The following is a 22,053-nucleotide window of genomic DNA, read 5'->3' on the forward strand; positions in this document are numbered from 1 at the left end:
GGGTGAGACAGAAATAGGAAAGAAAGAAAATGAAAAAGAAAACAGAAAAGGAAGGAAAATTAAAGAAATGAAATGGTTTCAAACAAACCAAAAGTCTGACTTTGAAATTTTGATAAATATCTTGGCATCTACTACACACAGAACCATGCAATAAAAGTATGGCTATCTGTCCTAGCTAACCTCAGTGTATTACTCGTATTTAATTCACTATAGAAGGATTGTGGATGCATGACCAAATAGGCCACAGGACCAGCACTGTAGATTGTCTGTGGCAACAGTTCAGGCCAACTAAGTGTAAGACGCCCATCAGCCTACTTGACTTCAATTATATGTAGGAATTACAACAGCCCAGTCTAGCTAGCTGTATGTAGGAGGTACCTATGACAACAGCCAAATGGTACTCTGGATGGTTACTGTAGTAAATTGCCAATCAATGATGTATTTACCTTAAGTATAGTACACAGATGATTATTTTAATTTCATGTTTCTAAAGCATATAAAGAATTTTTATTCGGCCAGGCAGCCATTTGCAATACTAGTGAATGTTTATCCATTATTTTCTTTTATATTAGAAGACTTTGACTGGCCGTGAGAACACACCATGGATAAGGCCCGATGAGACCAAAATGCATCTGGCATTGAGACGATTTTCAGCCTTTCTTAATAGCTATTTCAATAATTAATACTGCTTCTCTAGCATATAACAAATTATAACTTGTAGTTTGGGTTTACAGATCTTACCTTCCCTGGACCAAGTGATCTTAGGAAGAGGACTCCCATCAGCGATACACACCAAAACTGTAGTACTTCCTGCCATGGCTTTTACTCCGGACGATTGACTGAGGAACCTTGGGGGTCGCGACCCGGAACCTGGTGAGGAAATGCAAATGTCAGTGTAACAGAATGACAGAACAAAAATTACATAATACATTTAATGGAATGTTAGGGAAAAAAAATTATACTATAACAACATTTATGGTTTGAATACAAATCAACCTTAAGATTAATCTTAACTTTAGACTATCAGTGTTACTTTAGACCAACAGTTCTCAACTAGGGTCCTTATAAGATTTCTTAAAATTTACAAGCAATAAATTACTTCTACTTCTACCATATAATTTAACACTTTTTTGACAATAAAGATATTATAGGTTATGTTAAACACTGAATAGCTCTGAGGGTCCACCAGAGTAGATAAGAATAAAAAGGGTCCATAGATAAAAAAAGAAAAATAGTTCAGAGTCACTGCCTCAGCCAACAATGCCAATCCTAAAACTTAAACAGCTCTGGTCACACATGAGCAACTTACAAAAACCCTTTTATTACTGCATTTCTGTTGAAATAAACAGTCTGTTTCAATTAATTTTGAAAATAATGAAAAATTAAATAAAATAACTGTCATTATTAAGTTAACATTTGGAACATGAATTACCATGAAATTTTGATGAGAGAAATTAACTTAGATTAGATTTTCTTTTATCATAGAACCAAAGCCAATTTCAAGTGGGTTAGTATCAAAAAGCTTAATTGTTTAGCATTCAGATTATTTTGTCAAATGTATTGCTTATTTATTCACATTGTTTTTGAATTAGCCATGCATTATCTCATAGCTTTGAGATTTCAATGAAATTGGGTAGAATATCAGAGCTGAATATGTCTGGTTTCAGTATTAAAGGTTTAAATCACTGCTGGCTCTATTTTACTAGTCTAATTCCATGCTATAAAACTACCACAGATTATCCTCAACTCAATGAGACCAACCCATTCAAAAGTACTCGTATAACATTATGTTTAATATTTAAACCAAAACCTCCATCGAATTTGTCCTTCTTACATAAATAATAATATGGTTATATTTACTAAGTTAAAATACCATTTTTACAGATTTATATGATGACTTTTGGTATAGATGGTAACCAAGCAAAATGTTTCAATAAGTAAAAATACCATCACAGGTTTATAGACCAATGAATAAATAAGTGTTAAAGCTATTTCTTTGTATCATACGAAATTTTTGACATTTTGGAAATGAATTAAATCACATAAAATATTTTTTTGTGATTAAAAAAATACTGTGTGAACAAGAAAAGAAAGTACAAAACAACCATCTCAACCACATGGTTTCAAGTTCAGTCCCATTGCTTGGCACCTTGGACAAATGTCCTCTACTATAGTCCCAGGCCAACCACAGCCTTGTGAGTGGATTTGACTGATGGAAACTGAAAGTAGTCCACTGTATGTAAGTATGTATATATGAACACACACATATGTATGCATGTGTCTTAGCATATGATACTTGTAAATGAATGTCACTGTCATACAAGCGGTGTCTTCATTTTCAATGTCCCACAAAAGCATATGCAGCCATGAGGAAATATTACATTACCTGGAAATAGGTGAGGGTTGCAACAGGATGCACAATCTGCTGTAGTAAATCTGACCCATTGGTTGGCAGAAGATTATTCCATAAATAAACTATACTTACTTTCTTGTACAACCAGTTTGGCTTGTGAACTATCTCTCCACTGGAATTTGGACACTTGGTTTGGCAGTTGTTGCAGAGCCCCATGATAACTCCGGCATCGATAGTAACCAACATCAGATTTCTTGACATTGTAAATCTGGAGTATACCTGAAGGTAGTGTTGTGTACCTGTGTATATAGCAGAGAGATATTTAAACTTTAGGGAAAAAGGAGAGCAAACAGTAAACTTTTCACACAAAAAAACCCCAAAAAACAAAAAAAAATTTTTTCAGTTGCAGTCATGTCTGTGTGATTTAGAAGTTTTCTTCCCAACCACATGATTTTACGTTCAGTTCCACTACATGGCACCTTGGACAAATGTTTTATACTATAGCTCAGGGCAACCAGAGCCTTGTGAATAAATTTTGTAGATGGAAACTGAAAAACCATTTTACAGATATGCACATATGTGTACATGAGTGTCTGCTTGTGTCACCTTGTTTTAATATAACAAGATTGTTGTAAATGAATGTTGTTCGGTTCCAATGTTCTGTACAAACCATGTCAAACCACTTCTTACCAGAATGCCAACACCCCTACCTAGAAAGAAAAGTTACATAAGTATTGATATTTTAGAACTTATAAGACCTGGCAGAGGAAAAGAGTTGATGGCCTTTGCTCTATGGAGAGTGATGGGCTTAAATAAGTAAATATATAGAAGACAAAACAATACATATGAGGAAATAAGTCCATCCTGACACCCTATTACTGATGTCTTATCTCTGATTTCAGATCCACCTTGATTACTCATAACTTTTTTTTTCTCTATAATACGAATAGCAACATAGTTCCACTGCAGCAAAAAAACCTGTTCTGGCCTCTTCTCTTATATTTAACCCTCTAATCTTCTACCACAGAACCAATTCCCTCTCTATTGTTGCCGCACTCACCACAATCTCCACAAGTGCTGATGGTGTTGAGTGGTTGGCATTAGGAATGGCAACCAGCTTTAGAAACCATACCAAAGTACACATTGGATTGAGCATGATGTAGCCCTCGGACACGTCAGATATTGTCAATCTTTCCAACCCATGCCAGCAGGGAAGATGAACGTTAAAGGATGAAAAGTGATGAAAGGTGATGATGTTCAACCCTCACTATTGTTCATGAATTAGTTCAAACCTTAAGTGAGGTTTTCTTGGGTTTTTTTTTTAAATAAAAAAGATATTTATAGTTTTATCATGTCATCCACTCAGTTATTAGTAGTGCTTTTAGTTATGAATAAAAGCAGTGTCCGTTAATCATTACAGTGATTTCGAAACTGGTGCATTGAAAAGGTAGCCCTTAAACCTGAATGCGTGTAAGAGAGTGAGCTTCGTCAAAGGCCACTCATGGTGCCGGGTGGTAGCGTCGGAACCGTGCGGATAGAGGTCGAAAGATTCCAACAACCTTTCTCAGGATCCAGGGCCAGGGCAGAGCTGGAGCAAACCTCAACGAAGAGCATTTAACTGTGAGGGTGTGGGCGAAATATAAAGCTTGACTTCATCGTGGTCAATACAAATACTGCAGGGGAGGTAACTGTACACGCATTGATGAATTACTTCCCTTGCTTTGTAATTCACTTTATAACCAGGAGTCTGAAATTTACTCTTTCTCTCTCTAAACAGTCCCTCCCTCCCTCTCTCTCTCACCTACGTGCGTGTGCGTTGAAAATTTTTGATTTTCGGTTAATTAAAATTTTTTTCAACGAAAGCAAGACAAGAATACGGGGAGAGAAATTTTTATATTCTTCCAATTCAGCACAACTGTTACAAGGGATTTTAGGAAAGAGAGGCGGATGGAATTTCTACGAAGCCTCTCGATCTGTTAGAAATAGCAGTCAAAACCGCTTTCAACAATCACATTTTTCTTTTCTTTCTTTTTTTAATAGAAGCATGTTGTAGACCATGTTCTCCGAAATGAAGTCAATCCGAAAAGGAGGGATAGTCATCGCTAGATTATTGTTGATCTTAGGTATATTAGAGCAGATTTGACATGGGGTTAAAACAACAACAAAGACAAAAAAAAAAGTTAACTTCATTTCTTATCAAAGTGGTAAAATATTAAGCGGTCCGCTCGACTAGTTAGAAATAGAAGCCATGGCCCCTCGAAATTTATTAAATTGAATAAAAAATATTTTATTTTGGATTACAGATATTTTACATATTTGTAGTTAGTCAGTTCTAGCCATTTTCCTCGTGATCCTCCATAAATTCCATACTATGCTCCCTCACTTCCATAATAAAGGAGTGAACCAAGCAAGGGAGTCTGTACAGGGGTCACATGCTCGATAGCAGCCATGTTTCGTCCGCCTTCATAGTTAAACATGGAAAGAAACTGGATAACGTTAATTTTAAATCCACGCTTTGCTTTCAATAAATAGACTGGATGGTCACAAATGGAACGTCCTACTGGATTGGGTCTGACGTGTGCACAACGATACACACTCGCAAACACACACAAATCAACGAAACCCATAGTACGTGATCCGTCGACACGTTAATAATAGCTGTGAAATCTCCCTCATATCATTTCTACCCCCCTTTATTTTTAGAACGCATCGGATAATGTAATCATCAGTAGAGTACGTAAACGGTGGGAAACACTTTTAATCACAAGATCTACTGAATCAAAAGCTGACCTGGGGCCAAAAGAAAAACGTTGTTATTACATGCACTGTATACACACCAGATACAAGTGTGTTCATAAATCCAACACACCCAGTTCAGCTTTCTAAGTTGCACCATAATAATAATGATGATGATAGAAATCACTAAATCAGAAAATACAAAAAAGCAACTAAACAAACCTGCTTCTACGACTACCAATCAAATTACAGTACGTATTTGATTGACAGTTGACACACCTCCTTTGTCTCCACATCGGCCAATCAACGGCCGTTATTTTCTCTTTGTTAGTAACATCCACATTTACTGAAAAATCCACCTCCATTCATCACTGTCCTAATTTACCCGCCACATGTGTGTATATATATACATACAATAATAATGTATACACACACATATTTTATATACATATAAGACCCCATATCAACATCAATACACACCCACAAAGATACATACCATCACATGCAGCATGCGCGCACACTATTATACATATATAACAACATAAATTCGACTAAGCTTCTACATTAATCACGGGGGCAACTGCGATTCGCGGGGATTCTTGAATGGCACACCTAACGAGAAATTACCGAGAAAATTTCTAACGGTGCCACCCGCTTCTCGAAAAAAGGTTACCCGTGTCTATTCTTTATGATATAGAGCGACCTACGAAAAATAGCAAACGAAATCTTTTTCAAATGACACACGGCCGACATTAAAAGCGGGTACATTAGATAATGTAGTCTAAGGTTGACTTCGGACTATAAACATCCACAACCATACCAATACATACAATTCACCTATATGAAGTATATTCTTTTACGCGTTTGTCAGTTGACAGCGGCCATGCTGGAGCACCGCCTTTAATCAAACAAATCGACCCCTTATTCTTTGCACACCTAGTACTTATTCTACCAGTTTCTTTTCCCGAACCGCAAAGTTTCAAGGACATAAACACACCAACACTGGTTGTCAAGCGAGCGCAGGGTGGGCAAACAAACAGAAAGACATAAATATATATACAAATATATGTATTACACACACACGACGGACTTCTTTCAGTTTCCGTCTACTAAATGCACTCACAAGGCATTCGGTCGGCCCGAGTCTTGGTAGGAGACACTTGCCCAAGGTACCAATGGGACCAAACCCAGAACCATGTGGTTGGGAAACAAGCTTCTTACTACATAGCCAAGGCTGTGCCTGTAGTATTTTGAATATTTTCTCCCCAAAAGCTCCTCTCTATATTTTTCAAGTGTGAACTGGAAGATGAGGCTATCATGCCTTTCTTCAGAAACCAGTCTACTACAGATAACATTGTCACACTATATAATCTGGTATCTAAGCCTTCAACAATCAGGTGAACTACAATTAAGTAACACTAGCTTGTTATCTGGTTGGTACCTCTAGCAGCCAAGTGAACTGAGGTTAGGTAATGTTACCTTCAACTTGTTTTAGTCTGTGGTAAAAGTGGGGCACCGCCTTGAAGAGTTTAGTTGAACACACACACACACGACGAGTTTCTACAGTTTTTGCCAGTTAAATTAACTCATAAGATCTTGTTTGGCCCAGAGCTATAGCACAAGACAAAGTGCCGTACAGAAGGACTGAACCTGAAACCATGTGGTTGCAAAGCCAGCTTCTTAACCACACAGCCATGCCTGTGACTGTCAAACTAACATCTAACAGCCAAGTGAACTCTGGCTAGGTATCATTACTAGAATATTCTCTGGTACCTAAATTCCAGCAAACAGTTGCAGTGTGATAGGTGGGATTAAGTGTTCTTCATTGATGCACAACGAAGCACTGCTAAGAAGAGTTGAACCAAAGACTTGTATTGGTGTAGGTCAGCTACATTGCATGGAGAGCGCACGGGGCTGAGTGGATAGGGTGGGCACAGCTGAGAGGTGGAGTAGTTCATATTTTGTTAACAGCACTCCCATGAAAAGTAAACAACTGCAAAGTTTAAACTAGAAGCAAGTGGCAAGACCTGCACATTTGGAGGAACAACAAACTTCCAGATGGTAGCATTGTGAACTTACTGAATGCTTTGTTATCTTGCAACTGGAGTGCAGCTCTTCTTGAGGTGGTTAGCCGCATAGCATGACAACCTTGTTTCTTTTAACACTAAACCCACGAACGACATGCAACTTGCCAAATTGATTTCAAAGCATAAACATATTTTCCTTGCAAACAGGGTGGATGTGTGGTTAAGATGCTAGCTTTGCAACCACATGAGTTCAGGTTCAGTCCTATGGCATAGCACTTAGAGCAAGTGCCTTCTATCATAGCCCTGAGTCAACCAATGTCTTGTGAGAGGATGTGGTGGATGTAAACTGGAAGCCTGTTGTATGTGTGTATGTAAGCACGTCTTTGTGTTTGTCCTTCTACACTGCTTGACAACTAGTGTTGGCCTGTTTCCACTCCTGTAACTTAGCAATTCAACAAAAAAGATTAATAGAATGAGTATCAAATTAAAAAAAAATAAGAAAGAGGTACTGTGATAGGTTTGACTAAACCATCCAAAGCGGTGTCCCAGCATGGCTGCAATGTAATGACTAAAACACATGATGAAAAGACACACCTTTCATATACAAGGCTATGGTAGAAGGCAAAACATTTGCCAAAGGTGCCAAAATATTCTCACGGATCTTTCGTTGATCTCTATTTTATACTTGTTTGACAGTCACAAATAAGGGAGATAACTTGACAAAACTGCACCACAAACACTGGAGGAGGGGGGGGGGGCTTTTTCTTCTGAGTAACAAAACTACTTGAGTACTGTTCACTTTACTGAGCTTTATAAAACACGAGTGACTGACATAGGATTACTACTGGAACTGTATTGCTGCTACTAGTACAATATGGTATACCACTTCTGAAAGGCCAAACAACTGATCAACAAAGATAAACTCACCAGCTTGCATACAGACACATTGAGTCTTCTCCCTGTCTCTCTTCTACTGTTACCACAACAGCCTATCCTCCTCTGAACTAGTTTTCTACCCAGAACCCCTCTTCTCAACTCCTACCAGGCTGTACTAAACACTAAACCTAAATACAAGAAAAGATGGTCACAGCTGGGGCATTTTTGATCGTAGTCACTTCTGGATCAAAACCAACCTGGGGTTTATAGTTGCTTTGTAACTTGGGGCTATAAAACACCTATATGTATGGCTCAGTGGTGAGAGCATTGGCCTCACAATCATGAGGAAGTGAGTTCAATTCCTGGACAGGCACACAGTTGTCGATGAATGGTTACAATAGTTATTTCTTTACTACCCACAAGGGGCTAAACATAGAGAGGACAAACAAGGACAGACAAACGGATTAAGTCGGTTATATCGACCCCAGTGCGTAACTGGTACTTAATTTATCGACCCCGAAAGGATGAAAGGTAGAGTCGACCTTGGCGGAATTTGAACTCAGAACGTAATGCCAGACGAAATACGGCTCCGCTTTTCGCCCGGCATGCTAACGTTTCTGCCAGCTCGCCTGGTTACGATAGTATTTTGTTCCACCAGGGTTTGCAGAATGTCCTCGTCGAGCTCTATAGATCTTGTTTCCAGTTCAGAATTTCAAGAACCACCAATGACACTGGCTTACGTTAACTGTCCAATCCCCATATACTGCATTAATATTCCTTACACTTTCCGTTATGATGTTGCTTTTATTGAACTCGTAAAGCAAAATATGCTCCTTTATCACTTCCAGTACTTAGTAGTAGTAGTAGTAGTAGTAGTAGTAGTAGTGGAAGCAGTGGATATGCAAGGATGAAATGTGCATTGATTGAGAATACAGGTGAAAGAGAAGGGAAGTGAAAGAGGGAGTGGTGAGAGATAGAGATGGGGGTGGAGTAACCGTACAGGTAACGTTTTGTTGTGAGTCATCATCAATCCTGTGTGGGTATGTGTGCACGTGGGTGGAGAAGGGTTAACAATGTAATTATATTTTACATATATGGTGCAGGAGTGGCTGTGTGGTAAGAAGCTTGCTTCCCAACCACATAGTTCTGGATTCAGTCTCACTGCGAGGTACCTTCTACTATAACCTCAGGCCAACCAAAGCCTTGTGAGTGGATTTAGTAGATGGAAACTGAAATAAGCCTGTCATATAGATTGTATATATATATATATATATATATATATATATACCAGAGTAAACACAAATGTTTAACAAAAACTGTCCGACGAATGGGAATGGGAAACTCAGAGTAACAGGTTTTCTTGAATTTCTGCTGCTTTTAAATAAAGTATATATATTCTTTTATATGTTTCAGCCCTAAGGCTGTGGCCAAACTGGGGTACCACAGTGATATAAACAGGAAAAATAGAATTCAAAACACGAGTATTCTTTTACTCTTTTCAGTCATTTTGACTGCAATCATGCCGGATCACCACCTTGAGGTGTTTTAGTTGAACAAATTGACCCCAGGACTTCATTTATTCTATCGGTCTTTTTTGCCAAACTTAAGTACGCATACATATGTTTTATTAATATTTAGCAGAAGCAACAGAGTGACTCAAGCCAGAGTGTTTTGTGAGTTAGCACTTATCAAAGTGCTAATGCATGAAGCTCTCAGCCCTAAATTAACTCTGTGGTTCCTACTAAATATATATACACACACACACACTCACACATACATATATATACGTGCAGGAGTGGCTGTGTGGTAAGTAGCTTGCTTACCAACCACATGGTTCTCCAGGTTTAGTCCCACTGCGTGGCACCTTGGGCAAGTGTCTTCTACTAAAGCCTCAGGCTGACCAAAGCCTTGAGTGGATTTGGTAGACGGAAACTGAGAGAAGCCCGTGTGTGTGTAATATATATATATATATATATATATATATATATATATATATATATATATATATATATATATATATATATAGATATACAATTGTATGTGTGTTTGTCTCCCACCAACATCGCTTGACGACCGATGCTGGTTTGTTTACATCCCCATAACTTAGCGATTCAGCAAAAGGGACTGACAGAATAATTACTAGGCTTACAAAGAATAAATCATGGGGTTGATTTGCTTGACTAAAGGAAGTGCTCCAGCATGGCTGCAGTCTATTGACTGAAACAAATAAAATAATATATATATCTTACAATTCCATGAAAGCATGATGGCTTAGCTGGCTGAAACTTTGAATTCACTGTCAATGCTAATCTTATTAAAGTATAAATTTGTACTCTACCAATTATATTGAGTAATCCTTAAGTTTAATGTAAAACTGTTTTCATTATAACATAAAAACAAACATTAATATAGATACACACACATACACATGTACGACGCACTAGTGGAAGAAAATATTTATTTCATTACACTCACGCAGACACACACAAACATACACGCGTACATATGTACATACATGCATAGTTACATATATGCTCGCACAATGAGGATTAGTGTCTTGTTGATAATCTACGGGATTTACAAGTATCCATTTATTTATCAGGTGGCTGAAGGAGAAGGGGCAACAAAAAGGAGCACTGCCCTTAAGGTTCTAGATCCAATTAGACAAGTGATGGGTTAGTAGTATGACAGTAGTAGTAGTAGCAGCAGCAGCAGCCGCCATCACGTTAAGATTCTTTAAAAAACAAAAAAGAAATCAGTGTTTTAATGTTTATTTTCCCATGCTTCTATCGGTTGGAGTTACTGAGGTTGACTTTCCATTGGCTGGATGCCCTTCCTGTTGCTGACCCTTGCTGCTTTTCAAACTGTGGATAATGTTTCCCTGTGGCCAAACATGTTTTTACAGAATACTGGAAATGAATGACAGTCATTTACAGCAGTCTATACAAATATAGACATATGTATAGTCCTTTTTTCTCTTTCTAATATTAACACTGCTTAATGTTAGTGTAATTTCCCTTACTTGTCTCAATCATTGGACTGCAGCCTTGCTGGAGTTGCCACCTTGAAGGCTTTTATCAAAAAAATTTATCCCAGTATAAATTCTATCAGTCTCCAATTGCCAACCTTACAGGGATGTAAACAAACCAACACTGGCTGTCAAGTGGTGATGGGAAGAAAACAGAAAACTACATGCATACACAATGGGCTTCCACACAGTTTCTGTCTATCCAATTCACTCACAAGGCATTGGGTGTCTAAGGGCTATAGTGGATGACACTTGCACAATGTATGTTTGGCTCATTTTTTTCTTCTTCTCTTTCAGGTGACACTCTAGTTGTCTCAATCTTTCATTTGATTTCTGCTTCACCTATCCTGTAAGGGCTAGGGACTAAGGGACACAAACAGAACAAGGAACAACAATGATGTGTGTGTGTGTGTGAGGGAGAAAGAGACAGAAGAAATGTACTGGTCATTGGGAGAGGTCAGAACAAAGGATCAATACAGAGTTTACAGAAGAAAGTAAAAAAAAGGGTTCTTTAGCAATGAGGTAAGAAGAATGTTAGGGAGTGACACACAGGATATATGAAGTGTAGTAGGATGTGGGGGAGGGAGGCAGCTGGCAGAGGATGGAAGATAAAAATAGATCAGTGAGCAGGTGCTATATCTGCAAGAACTGAAGGTATGTCCACAGATGTAGTATACACACACCTACACACAAACAAACAAAATACATATTGCACATATACAAGAACACATAAGATACATATAAGATCATGTATCTATATACACACACAATGGAGGTGTGTCTGGTTTTACCTGCATTTTAGGCAATTACAGGGTTTACATCTATATATATAAAGATGAGAATGTGTGTCTGTCTGTCTGTCTGTGTGAACCCCTTAAGCTTGAGAACTACACAACCAATTTCATTCAAATTTTACACATGCCTTACTTAGGGTCCATGTAGTGTCATAGGCCCTCAAAAATTTTAACTTCTTGTATACATCTGCACAAATGTATATATATATAATGTTTGAGTTGGGCCGCGCCCTTCCAATTGCTATAGATCCGTAATGCATCTTATGGCTGTGCTTGTCACCTGTATGGCGAGGAATCCTACAATGGAGAGTAGTAACGACTAGGGTAGGGTAGCTGATTGATTATTATGATCATTCATCTTTTGGTTTCCTGCAGCTTTGCTCTCATTTACAAACTCAGTGAGCATACATATATTTCCTATTTCAAAGAAATTCGAACAATACATATAAAACCCAAGTTAAAAAGATTCTCAACAGTTTAACTTCTCTGGTGGACATTAAGACACCCACCCCCAATAGGGGCCTTAACTCCCACATTTTAGAGCTCCATGACCTCCATTTTTCAGGAGCAAAATCCTTTGAACAGGTTCCATAAGAGTGGAATTTTGGAATTTGTGCATAATGATCAGTAGTATGGGATACATGTGTCATGATTAGAATTTTTTTAGGGCGTGTAAAGAGGGAAAGAACCCTCATCTGCAATTTTGATGAAATTCGAATCACAGGTATTTCAGTTCATTAGAGAAAATATAACAGAAAAATCTAATTCTTCAATTGCATGTAACACAGGCAACGCCGGGTATCTCTGCTAGTTTGGTATAAAATAGAGGTCAATGACACAGAACTGAGTTTTGGGGTCAGCCATTAAAATATTATAGGAGAAAGAAGAGGTAAGTGTAACAGGGCATAAGCTGGCTGTGTGGTTAAGAAGCTTGCTTTGGAACCCCTTGGTTTCAAGTTCAGTCCCCACTGCATGGCAATTTGGATAAGCATCTTTTACTATAACTCCAGGCTGCCCTATGATTGAATTCAGTAGATGGAAACTGTCTTTATGTTTGTCCCCACCACAACTTGATAATCAGCATTAGTTTGTTTACATCTATGTAACTTAGCAATTCAGCAAAAGAGACTAATAGAGTAACAGATTTAAAACGTAAGGTACTGGAGTCGACTAAACTCTCCATGGTGGTGCCCCAGCATGGCCACAGACTAATGAATGAAACAGGTTTAAAATGAAACCTTATCGTTCTAAACCCTGATATCCTAGTATAACACACATCCTTATTAATACTTAATTTATTATATAACATCCTCATTACTGTTAACAGATAATACAAAATACAAGTGCTTATTGTTATCACTGGTGTTATGTAACACTGTCTTACTACTAATACTATTAATACACACTCTCTAATCACTACAAGTGTGGTGTGTGTGTGAGAAGGCTGCCCAATGATATCAGCAGTCCTTGTCCATAATGTATAGGCACATGTTATGTATATTAGACTTTTGTCCAGGACTGTTGTGATTGAGTTGTAGGGATCAATGCTTGGTTTCCTGTAGAATTTAACCACATCATTGTACTTCAGTCTGACTCTCTCTCTCACTCACTCACACACAAGCAGTGATGATAACGTTAATACATCTGTTAAGTGTTGTTATATCTCATCTAAGTTCTCACATATCTACACCCACTACATACACATTCCATAGATTGTAAGATATGCACATGCATGTGTACACCTATGTGCATCTACCCACCTACCTGTGTGTCTGACTAACACACCCACATAGGTGTAAAACAAGAAGCGAGGAAAAAAACTGTACTTGAATACCAAAGTCAGAGTAAATTTGTTTTTCGCAAGCTGTTATTCAGAGTTGAACATAGGTGCAGGCACGGCTGTGTGGTAAGAAACATGCTTCCCAACCACATGGTTCCAGGATCAGTCCCACTGCGTAGCACCTTGGGCAAGTGTCTTCTATAACCACAGGCCAACCAAAGCCTTGTGAATGGATTTGGTAGACAGAAACTGAAAGAAACCTGTCATATGTGTGTGTGTGTGTGTGTATTTGTTATTTTTATCTGTGTTTGTCCCGCCACCACCACTTGATAACTGATGTGTGTTTAGCAGTTCGGCAAAAGGAGACTGATGGAATAAGTACTAGGCTTGCAAAATTAACTCCTGAGGTTGATTTGTTCGACTGAAGGCGATACTCCAGCATGGCCACAGCCAAATGACGAAATAATTAAAAGAATAACCGATCAGACAGTCATGAGTAGATACAGAAGTGAACTGAGCCATCGGTCAATCGAGCACTGCCCGAGAACCCAGAGCTCTGAGGAGCCCATACTCAATATGTTAACTCTACTAAATCAATGCTTAAGGACCTGGTAAACAGTTATGCCCAAGAGCCCTTAATACTCTCAGTCAACCCCTGAGCAGATAGAACAGTATACAAGGTGTCCATAAATTGCCTCTACGTCTGTAATTCATTTTATCCATTAAAGTTGAGATTCATCAATAAACTTCTTGGCAATGTTCTGATGTCCCTGATAAAACATTTTATTTGTTTATCCGTTGTCTTTTACTTGTTTCAGCCATTTGACTGAAAGGTGCTACATGGTGGGACTGAACCTGGAACCATGTGGTTGGGAAGTATGCTTCTTACCACACAGCCATGCCTGCACCTATGTTCAACTCTGAGTAACAGCTTCAGTGAAAGACTATTTTACACTAATGACTTCTTTTGCTGAACAGCGCCACAGGGATGTAAACACACCAGCATCAGTTGTGGAACAGTGGACACATACATTTATATATGTATGTATGTGTGTGTGTGTGTGTATATATATATATATATATACACATACATACACACATGACAGGTTTCTTTTAGTTTCCACCTACCAAATCCACTTGCCCAAGGTGGCATGCTGTGGGACTGAACCCACAACCATGTGGTTGGGGAGCAAGCTTCTTACCACACAGTTATGCCTGTACCTATATATATATATATATATATATATATATATATATTAGAAGAAATGAGGTAATCAGGAGGTCGGATGGTTCATATTTACAGATATTTATTTATATATTACATTTTTTACATATATATATCATATCATTCAGATCATTAGCGCTTTCTCCCATTCTAGTGGGGTTTTCAAATCAAAATAATTCCTTTGTGGGGAATTTTAATCATTTTATAGAGTTTCATAGTGGTGGGGAGGAACAAGACAGCACAAACACAGAAGTAGTGGTACTGACAATCATGTTGATTTTGATGGTGATGGTTGCCACTGTTGCTACCACAAGTTTCATGTCTGCTTTTCCATGCTGGCATCAGTTGGATGGGTTTACATGGAGGTGGGGTGGGGTAGCAGCTGGACATCCTTTGCATCACTATCTCTTTTAGTAGCCTTCATTGAGACAAAAGTACGTGATGGCATGCATATAAATAATATGGCCATGGGAAAATAGCCAGTTAACTAATTCAGCTTGACATTGGTTAATTAGCTAGCTAACTGAGCCTGAGAAGAGCTAATTAAATAGTTATCGTTATCTTTCTCCATTACGTATTGAAGTCATTGGCCTGTGGCCATGCTGGGGCACTATTTTGAAGGGTTTTAATAAAACAAGTTGACTCCATTGCTTATTCTACTGGTCCCTTTTGCCAAACTGCTAAGTTATAGGGACTCAAACAAGCTAACACCAGTTCTTAAGTGATGATTATAGTAGTGGTGGACAACCACACAAATGCATGCACACACGGGCTTCTACACAGTTTCTGTCTAACAAATTCACTCACAAGGCATTGGAATTGAACCTGAAACCACGTAGTTGCGAAGAAAGCCACTTAACCACACAGCCATGTTAAATCCTTAGCTAACTAAACTTTCTAATAATAATAATGAGGATGCAATCTGGAATCCATGGATACTTGTGATGGTTTATGTTGGCAAGAATTAGCCAGCACCTTGCGATAAGATCATTTCCTGTGAGGAATGGCAAGCAGACACTAATGTTTCAGATCTTTGCCTTTTAGTCCGAGAGTAAAGAAAGGAAAGATATATAAAAGACAGTATTATCACATGGTCTGGAGAAGGAAAAGAAAAAGTGACACTACCACCACTTCTATCTATGTGTGTGTGTGTGTATATATACATACACATATATATATATATATATATATACACACATATGTGTATATATACATATGTATATATGTGTGTGTGTGTATGTGTGTATATATATATATATTTTATTTTTATATATATATATATATATATATTTTATTTATATATATATATATATATATATATATATATATATATATATATATTTTATTTTTATATATATATATATATATGTGTGTGTGTGTATCTTCCTCAGCCTTTGAACAATCCGACAAACAATGGCCAGGTAGTATATTATACATAGCTAGCTGAACTCCACAATAACTAGATTGATAGGAAACTAGCTGAAGTTAACAATAGCTAATTAGCTAGCGAGCTCAAGCTAACTTATTGTCTTAAATCCTCATTGAATGCTAAAACCAGATTATGCGAGAGGCAAGCAAGGGTTTTAAACTTGAAAAGGAACCGGGCTTCCTAATTAAACCACAGCTGCACACAACAGGCAGACATAGCTTTATTAACTAACAACGCTTTTATGTGACACCTGCTACAAACATCGTTTTCTCCTTCAAAGCCTTGCAAAACATTTCGGTTTCTTTGCTGCCGTTTCTTTGTTCTGCTCTGATCATTGAAGCTTACACTTGCACACACACACACACACACACCACACACAGAAAAACCTACTCATCGGACCGCCAAACTACCAACAGTCATACACCAGTGATTAAAACTTACCTTTTCTTCTGCAACAAACAAACTGAATGTTTTGTTTTATTTTTTTAACTTCTTTTTTTCTTTTACTTAATGTTATTATTTGGAAGGTGTACCTCCCCACACTTTCCCCATCCAATATGTATATATATTTTTGGACTTGTGTGTTCTTCCATAACCATGTCAATCAGCGAAACCCCTTTGAAGTTGTCTTTTCTTTCTCTCTTTCTAATGTGTCACGTACACACCTCTGCATTACTTTGAGAGTCAAAAACAGAATGTATCATTTGTATGTAAAAGTAACAAAAGTTAATTTGTGAGTGTGTGTGATTTTATAGACACAGGCATGGCGATGGGGTTACGAAGTTTGCTTAACAACTCAGGTTCATTCCAACTGCATAACAGTGAGCAGGTGTCTTTTACCATTGCCCTGGGCTAACCAATGCCTTGCAAAGGGAATTCATAGATGGGTACTGTATGAAATGGTGTGTGTGTGTGCACATACACAATTATACCGTATTTGATGGCATAAAAATGCATCAAAAAAGTTTTTAGTGCGTTAAAGTTTATGGTAGGCCTATGACGTGTCGGATGGGTTTCCAGTTGCATACAATCAACTTAGGTCTTAGATAAGGCCCAAAATCTGAATCTATGCACATCATTTGATATATCTTTAGGCCTTTCTCTTCCACAGGTGCCCTCCACCAATGACATACCAATGTCCATACACAACAAGCACATGTTTCACTACTGTGTATCACCACATCCCCTACTTTATACTTCATACATCACTTGAGAGATCTACCTGTAATAACTGGCCACTCAACTTACCTGTGTTGCACTTTTCATCTGAGTTAACAATAATACATTCCAACATTCCTCTCCAAACTCACTCCACTAATCTGCCACATTCAAACATCATAGGGCTAACTAACTACCCTATGGCCTTATACTCCATACACACACTCCACTCCATGTAATGTTTTGGAAGGAAAGAAGACAAAACCCAAAAGCTGAGAAGAAGAAAGAGAGGCAGGCAGACGGAGAGACAAACACCAGCCTCCTAAACTGGCCAACAAAGCAGCGAAGACATTAAAGTACAGGCAACCTACCTGAGGTCATTTGGAAGTTGTGCTTTATCCTTTTCCCAGACATAAACAGCATGTGGCACTGCCTTAATGTTGCACTGGAAACTAGCAACGCCACCTACATATGCTACTTGAGATTCAGGTTCTTGGATATATGATGTTTGAATACCTAAAACAGAGAGAACAAACACACAAATAAAATATTGTTTACAGTCAATACATAATAATAATAATAATAATAAATAGGTTTCAAATTTTGGTGCAAGGTCATCAACTTTAGGGGAGAAGTTAAGTTGATTACATCAACTCCAAGTGCTCAACTGGTACTTGTTTTATCAACCACAAAAAAAAAAAAAAAAGAAAAAAAAAAATGAAAAGCAAAGTTGACCTCCACAGAATGTGAATTCATAGCGTAAACACCCAAAAGAAATGCCACTAAGCATTTTATCCATTTTAGTAATGACTCTGCCAGCTGGCCACCTTTAGATAACAATAACAATCACCCCTACCAACATAACTCGATATTTCCATCACCACAACCCTAACCCATCCACCTCGCCTTCTTAAAACATACCCCATCATCACAAACTTGACATATGTTAGTTTGTTCTACCTGGGTTAATTTTTCTTCACAGAGTAAAATAAAAGATTCTCTTTTTTCACCCCTGTTAGAATACTGAAGAATGCTGACCAGTGAGTTGGTCCCAAACTGAGGTGCAGTCTACCTAGCTGCTTGTAGGTACCACTGTCCCTTGAGTAAACTGTAGCTCATCAGCTAGAAACTCTCAATCACATCCACATACTGAAACTGAACAAAAAACTGAATTTCTTTTTTTGGTGTCCATTATGAGACAAAGAATGGTTCCACCCATGATCATTTTATCAATATCTCTGAGTAGGTAGATGACCAAACATCTAGCCTGAAATCTTACATCAGGGCGAACTCTGCTGAAGACACCTAAGGACCAAGTGCTGGTCCTTGGATTTCTTCATTCAAATGGGCAGCAGTGGATTTAGTCGATCACATAAAAGCAGAAAGGGTTCCTCTGTTAGGTTTCCATGCAGTTTCTGTCAACTGAATTTCACCCTACAAGATTTCAGTCAACCTATGGCTATTGTAAAAGACACTTAAGGCACTGCAGTGGGACTGAATCTAAAACGTGTAACTCCAAAGCAAACTTACTAACTTCACAACCACACCTGCAGTCACATCTATTATTCCCATTATCTCCTAACTACAAATGCTGTAAAAGCAATGGACAAAGCCCCTCTCCTCTGCACTAAAATTCAATCTGTATTTTTGAGGTCAAGGTTTTGCTGTGAGGTTGAGAAAGTTACTTCCCAACAATGTAGTCTTTGGTTCAGTCCCACTCTATGGCACCTTTGGATAAGTGCCTTTTATTATAGCCCTGAGCCAACCAAAACCTTGTGGATGTATATAGTAGGCAGAAACTGAAAGAAGCTCATTGTGTGTTTTGTCAGAGTTAGAAAGAGCATCCAACCATAGAAACCATGCAAAACTGATAAATGGAGCTCTCTGGCTGGCCAGCTCCCAAACTGTCCAATCCATGCCAGCAAGGAAAACAGATGTAAATCCTTAAACATTTAGATTTCTTTGTCAAATATAATGATAATTTAGTCCCATTGTTTTGAACTAATCATGCATTATATTGTAGCTTTGAGATTTCGATGATGTGATTGTATATTTTTAGAATGACATTGTAGGGTAGGTGTGAGATGTTGGATTGGTCAGTATGAACACTAAACAGGTAGAAAACTTGGGCTGATATGATCGGTTTAAATGCTAAAGGGTTGAATGATGATGGTGTGTGTGTGTGTGTGTGTGTTTTGGAGTGCTGTACACCATTGTCTAGATATTATGTGATGGTTGTGAGAGTCAGCATCACACAAAGTGATGTTGTTTGTTCCAGTCTTCCATGAAAATTTGTCAGGCCATAGAGAAACATCTTACTTGTAAACAGGCGAAGGTTAGCAAAAGAAAATGCACCCAACTGAAAAAAACCTGCCTTAACAAATTCTGCCTGACCCTTGCAAGCATGAAAAAAATTATGGAGCCAGCTCTTTGTTGTTCTTCAGATGAGAGACCAAGCTGTCCATGGTTAGGATGCTGGTCTTTCACAAGCAGCTTTCTCTCAGGAGCAGTATGGAATATGGTACTTCCAATCAACAAATTAGACATTAGGCTCTCAGCCATTCAATGCTTCCAGTAGTTTGTTGTAAATTCTACTTAATGGTAACTTATTAGTTCTTCGTTTAATGCTGTGTTGATATGCACCATACTAGATATAGGTGCAGAATAGCAACAACAATAACTGCTCTATTCAATTCCTCTTGAATACCTTAGTTCAGACCACCACAAATCCTACAAGCGAGCAAACAATGGTACCCCCATGTAGTCATCTAACCTGCTAGAAACAGCAGCTAAACATCCATTAAATCACACATTTTACTGTCTTCAAGGTTGTTATGGTAGGAACATCTTTGATCATAAGGTCTGCACTGTGAATTAAGACTCAGGGCTAAAAAAACTTACAGTTGGTGGATTGTACATTATTGTGATACCTACATACAGCAATAGAGTGTATCTCACTGTGGTACTGGCATATAGCAGTGAAGTGTACCTCAGTGTGGTATCTGCTTGCAGCTAGGTAAACTGTACTTCAATCTGGTAACCAGTTATAGCAAGGTAGATTTACTTACAGATCTACTTACAACAAGGCATGAATCTTATTGTAGCTCTTCAGTTAATAAATAATGTAACTGTTTTTCTCATCCTTATAAAACCAAACTCAGTAAATATGAGGTATTTGTAACATATTAACTACACCTTACAAGATATATAACATACCCTGGCAACGATCTGGCAGAAACGTTAGCACGCAGGGCGAAATGCGTAGCCGTATTTCATCTGCCGTTACATTCTGAGTTCAAATTCTGCCGAGGTCGACGTTGTCTTTCATCCTTTCGGGATTGATAAATTAAGTACCAGTTACGCACTGGAGTCAATGTAATCGACTTAATCCTTTTGTCCTTGTTTAGCCCCTTGTGGGTAGTAAAGAAATAGATATATAACATACGAGATATATATATACTATATAATAAAGGTATTCGAAAATGAAGACAAAACCAAACATGAATTGTACAAGCAAGACACGATCCTCCACCTTGTCTAGGAGGATGATAAAATCAAGTAAGAACTGGCTTGGATTGGTGATAATCTGTCCAACCCAGGCTAGCATGGAAAGCAGAAATATAATAATGCATGAATACATATAGAGGATTGATAGCACACATTAAAAAATTATTCTTGCATCAATAAATCTATCTTTGCATATTTACACACACACACACACACACACACACAATCATAGTAAAGATCATGATTAAAATTATATTTCATCATCACCATTATCATCAATGTTAAATGATTGTATATATGTGTGAATGTAAATATTTTGTGTGTGTGTGTAATATTTATGTATCTATGTGCAAGCATCAGTGTGTTGTATATAATCGTTACTGCGATTGTATCTCAGTGCATATTAATACATACACACATATATTCACATATACAATTGTAGTGCATATACCACTACAATGATGACAAACACACACATGCGAAAAGAAAAACCCCATATTTGCATTCATAAATATACATGTACTCAGACACAACCATAGTCAAAATTATACTCAACACATACAAATACAAAGACCACACACATACACACAAAGAAGACACTTGTGTAGCACATTGCGAAAGTAAATCCAATTGAGTGCTGGATTAAGATTGCATAGAAAGGAATGAGTGAGTGAGAGAGAGAGAGATACTCTCTTAGTTCCAACCAAACTCACCTCTCCTCCTACTGTATGTATGTATGAGAGAGAGAGAGAGAGAGACTGTCAATAACAAATCAGTGGCTTCTCAACCCACAACCCTCTATCTATCTAGCCATTTATGTATGTGTATCAATCTATCTCACCATCTTGCTATCTATCTGCCTACCTACCTACCTACTTACATTCCTACCTATCCTATCTTATAGATTCCCTCAGGTAACACAACAAACATGTAATTAGTTCAATTAATGAGTATGTTACTGATTAAGAACAGAAACCAAACTGTTGTAAATAGGTTGCAGCTATCCTAGTTTATAACACCAACACACACACACAAAAAGTGATGTATAATTGTGTGTGTGTTTGTAAGATAAAATGTTGCTAGGAAAGACATCTATCCATCCACCTGTATCTATCTATCTATATGTATGTATGTATGTAT

At 37.9% G+C, this 22,053-nt stretch overlaps 1 protein-coding gene across 3 annotated transcripts in view; it reads right to left on the minus strand.

Annotated features, from left to right (window-relative positions):
• Positions 1-22,053, minus strand: part of LOC115223482 (protogenin-like) — a 160,036-nt gene that overhangs the window by 50,861 nt on the left and 87,122 nt on the right. For all 3 annotated transcript variants that reach the window (XM_029794084.2, XM_029794083.2, XM_029794085.2), the window contains exons 3-5: positions 17,778-17,922; positions 2,486-2,652; positions 742-870 (exon numbers count right to left, since the gene is read on the minus strand). In XM_029794084.2, coding sequence (XP_029649944.1) covers positions 742-870; positions 2,486-2,652; positions 17,778-17,922 — 441 coding nt within the window. The remainder of the gene's footprint in view (positions 1-741; positions 871-2,485; positions 2,653-17,777; positions 17,923-22,053) is intronic.

The sequence above is a fragment of the Octopus sinensis genome, linkage group LG23, assembly GCF_006345805.1.
Source record: "Octopus sinensis linkage group LG23, ASM634580v1, whole genome shotgun sequence".
NCBI lineage: Eukaryota > Metazoa > Mollusca > Cephalopoda > Octopoda > Octopodidae > Octopus > Octopus sinensis.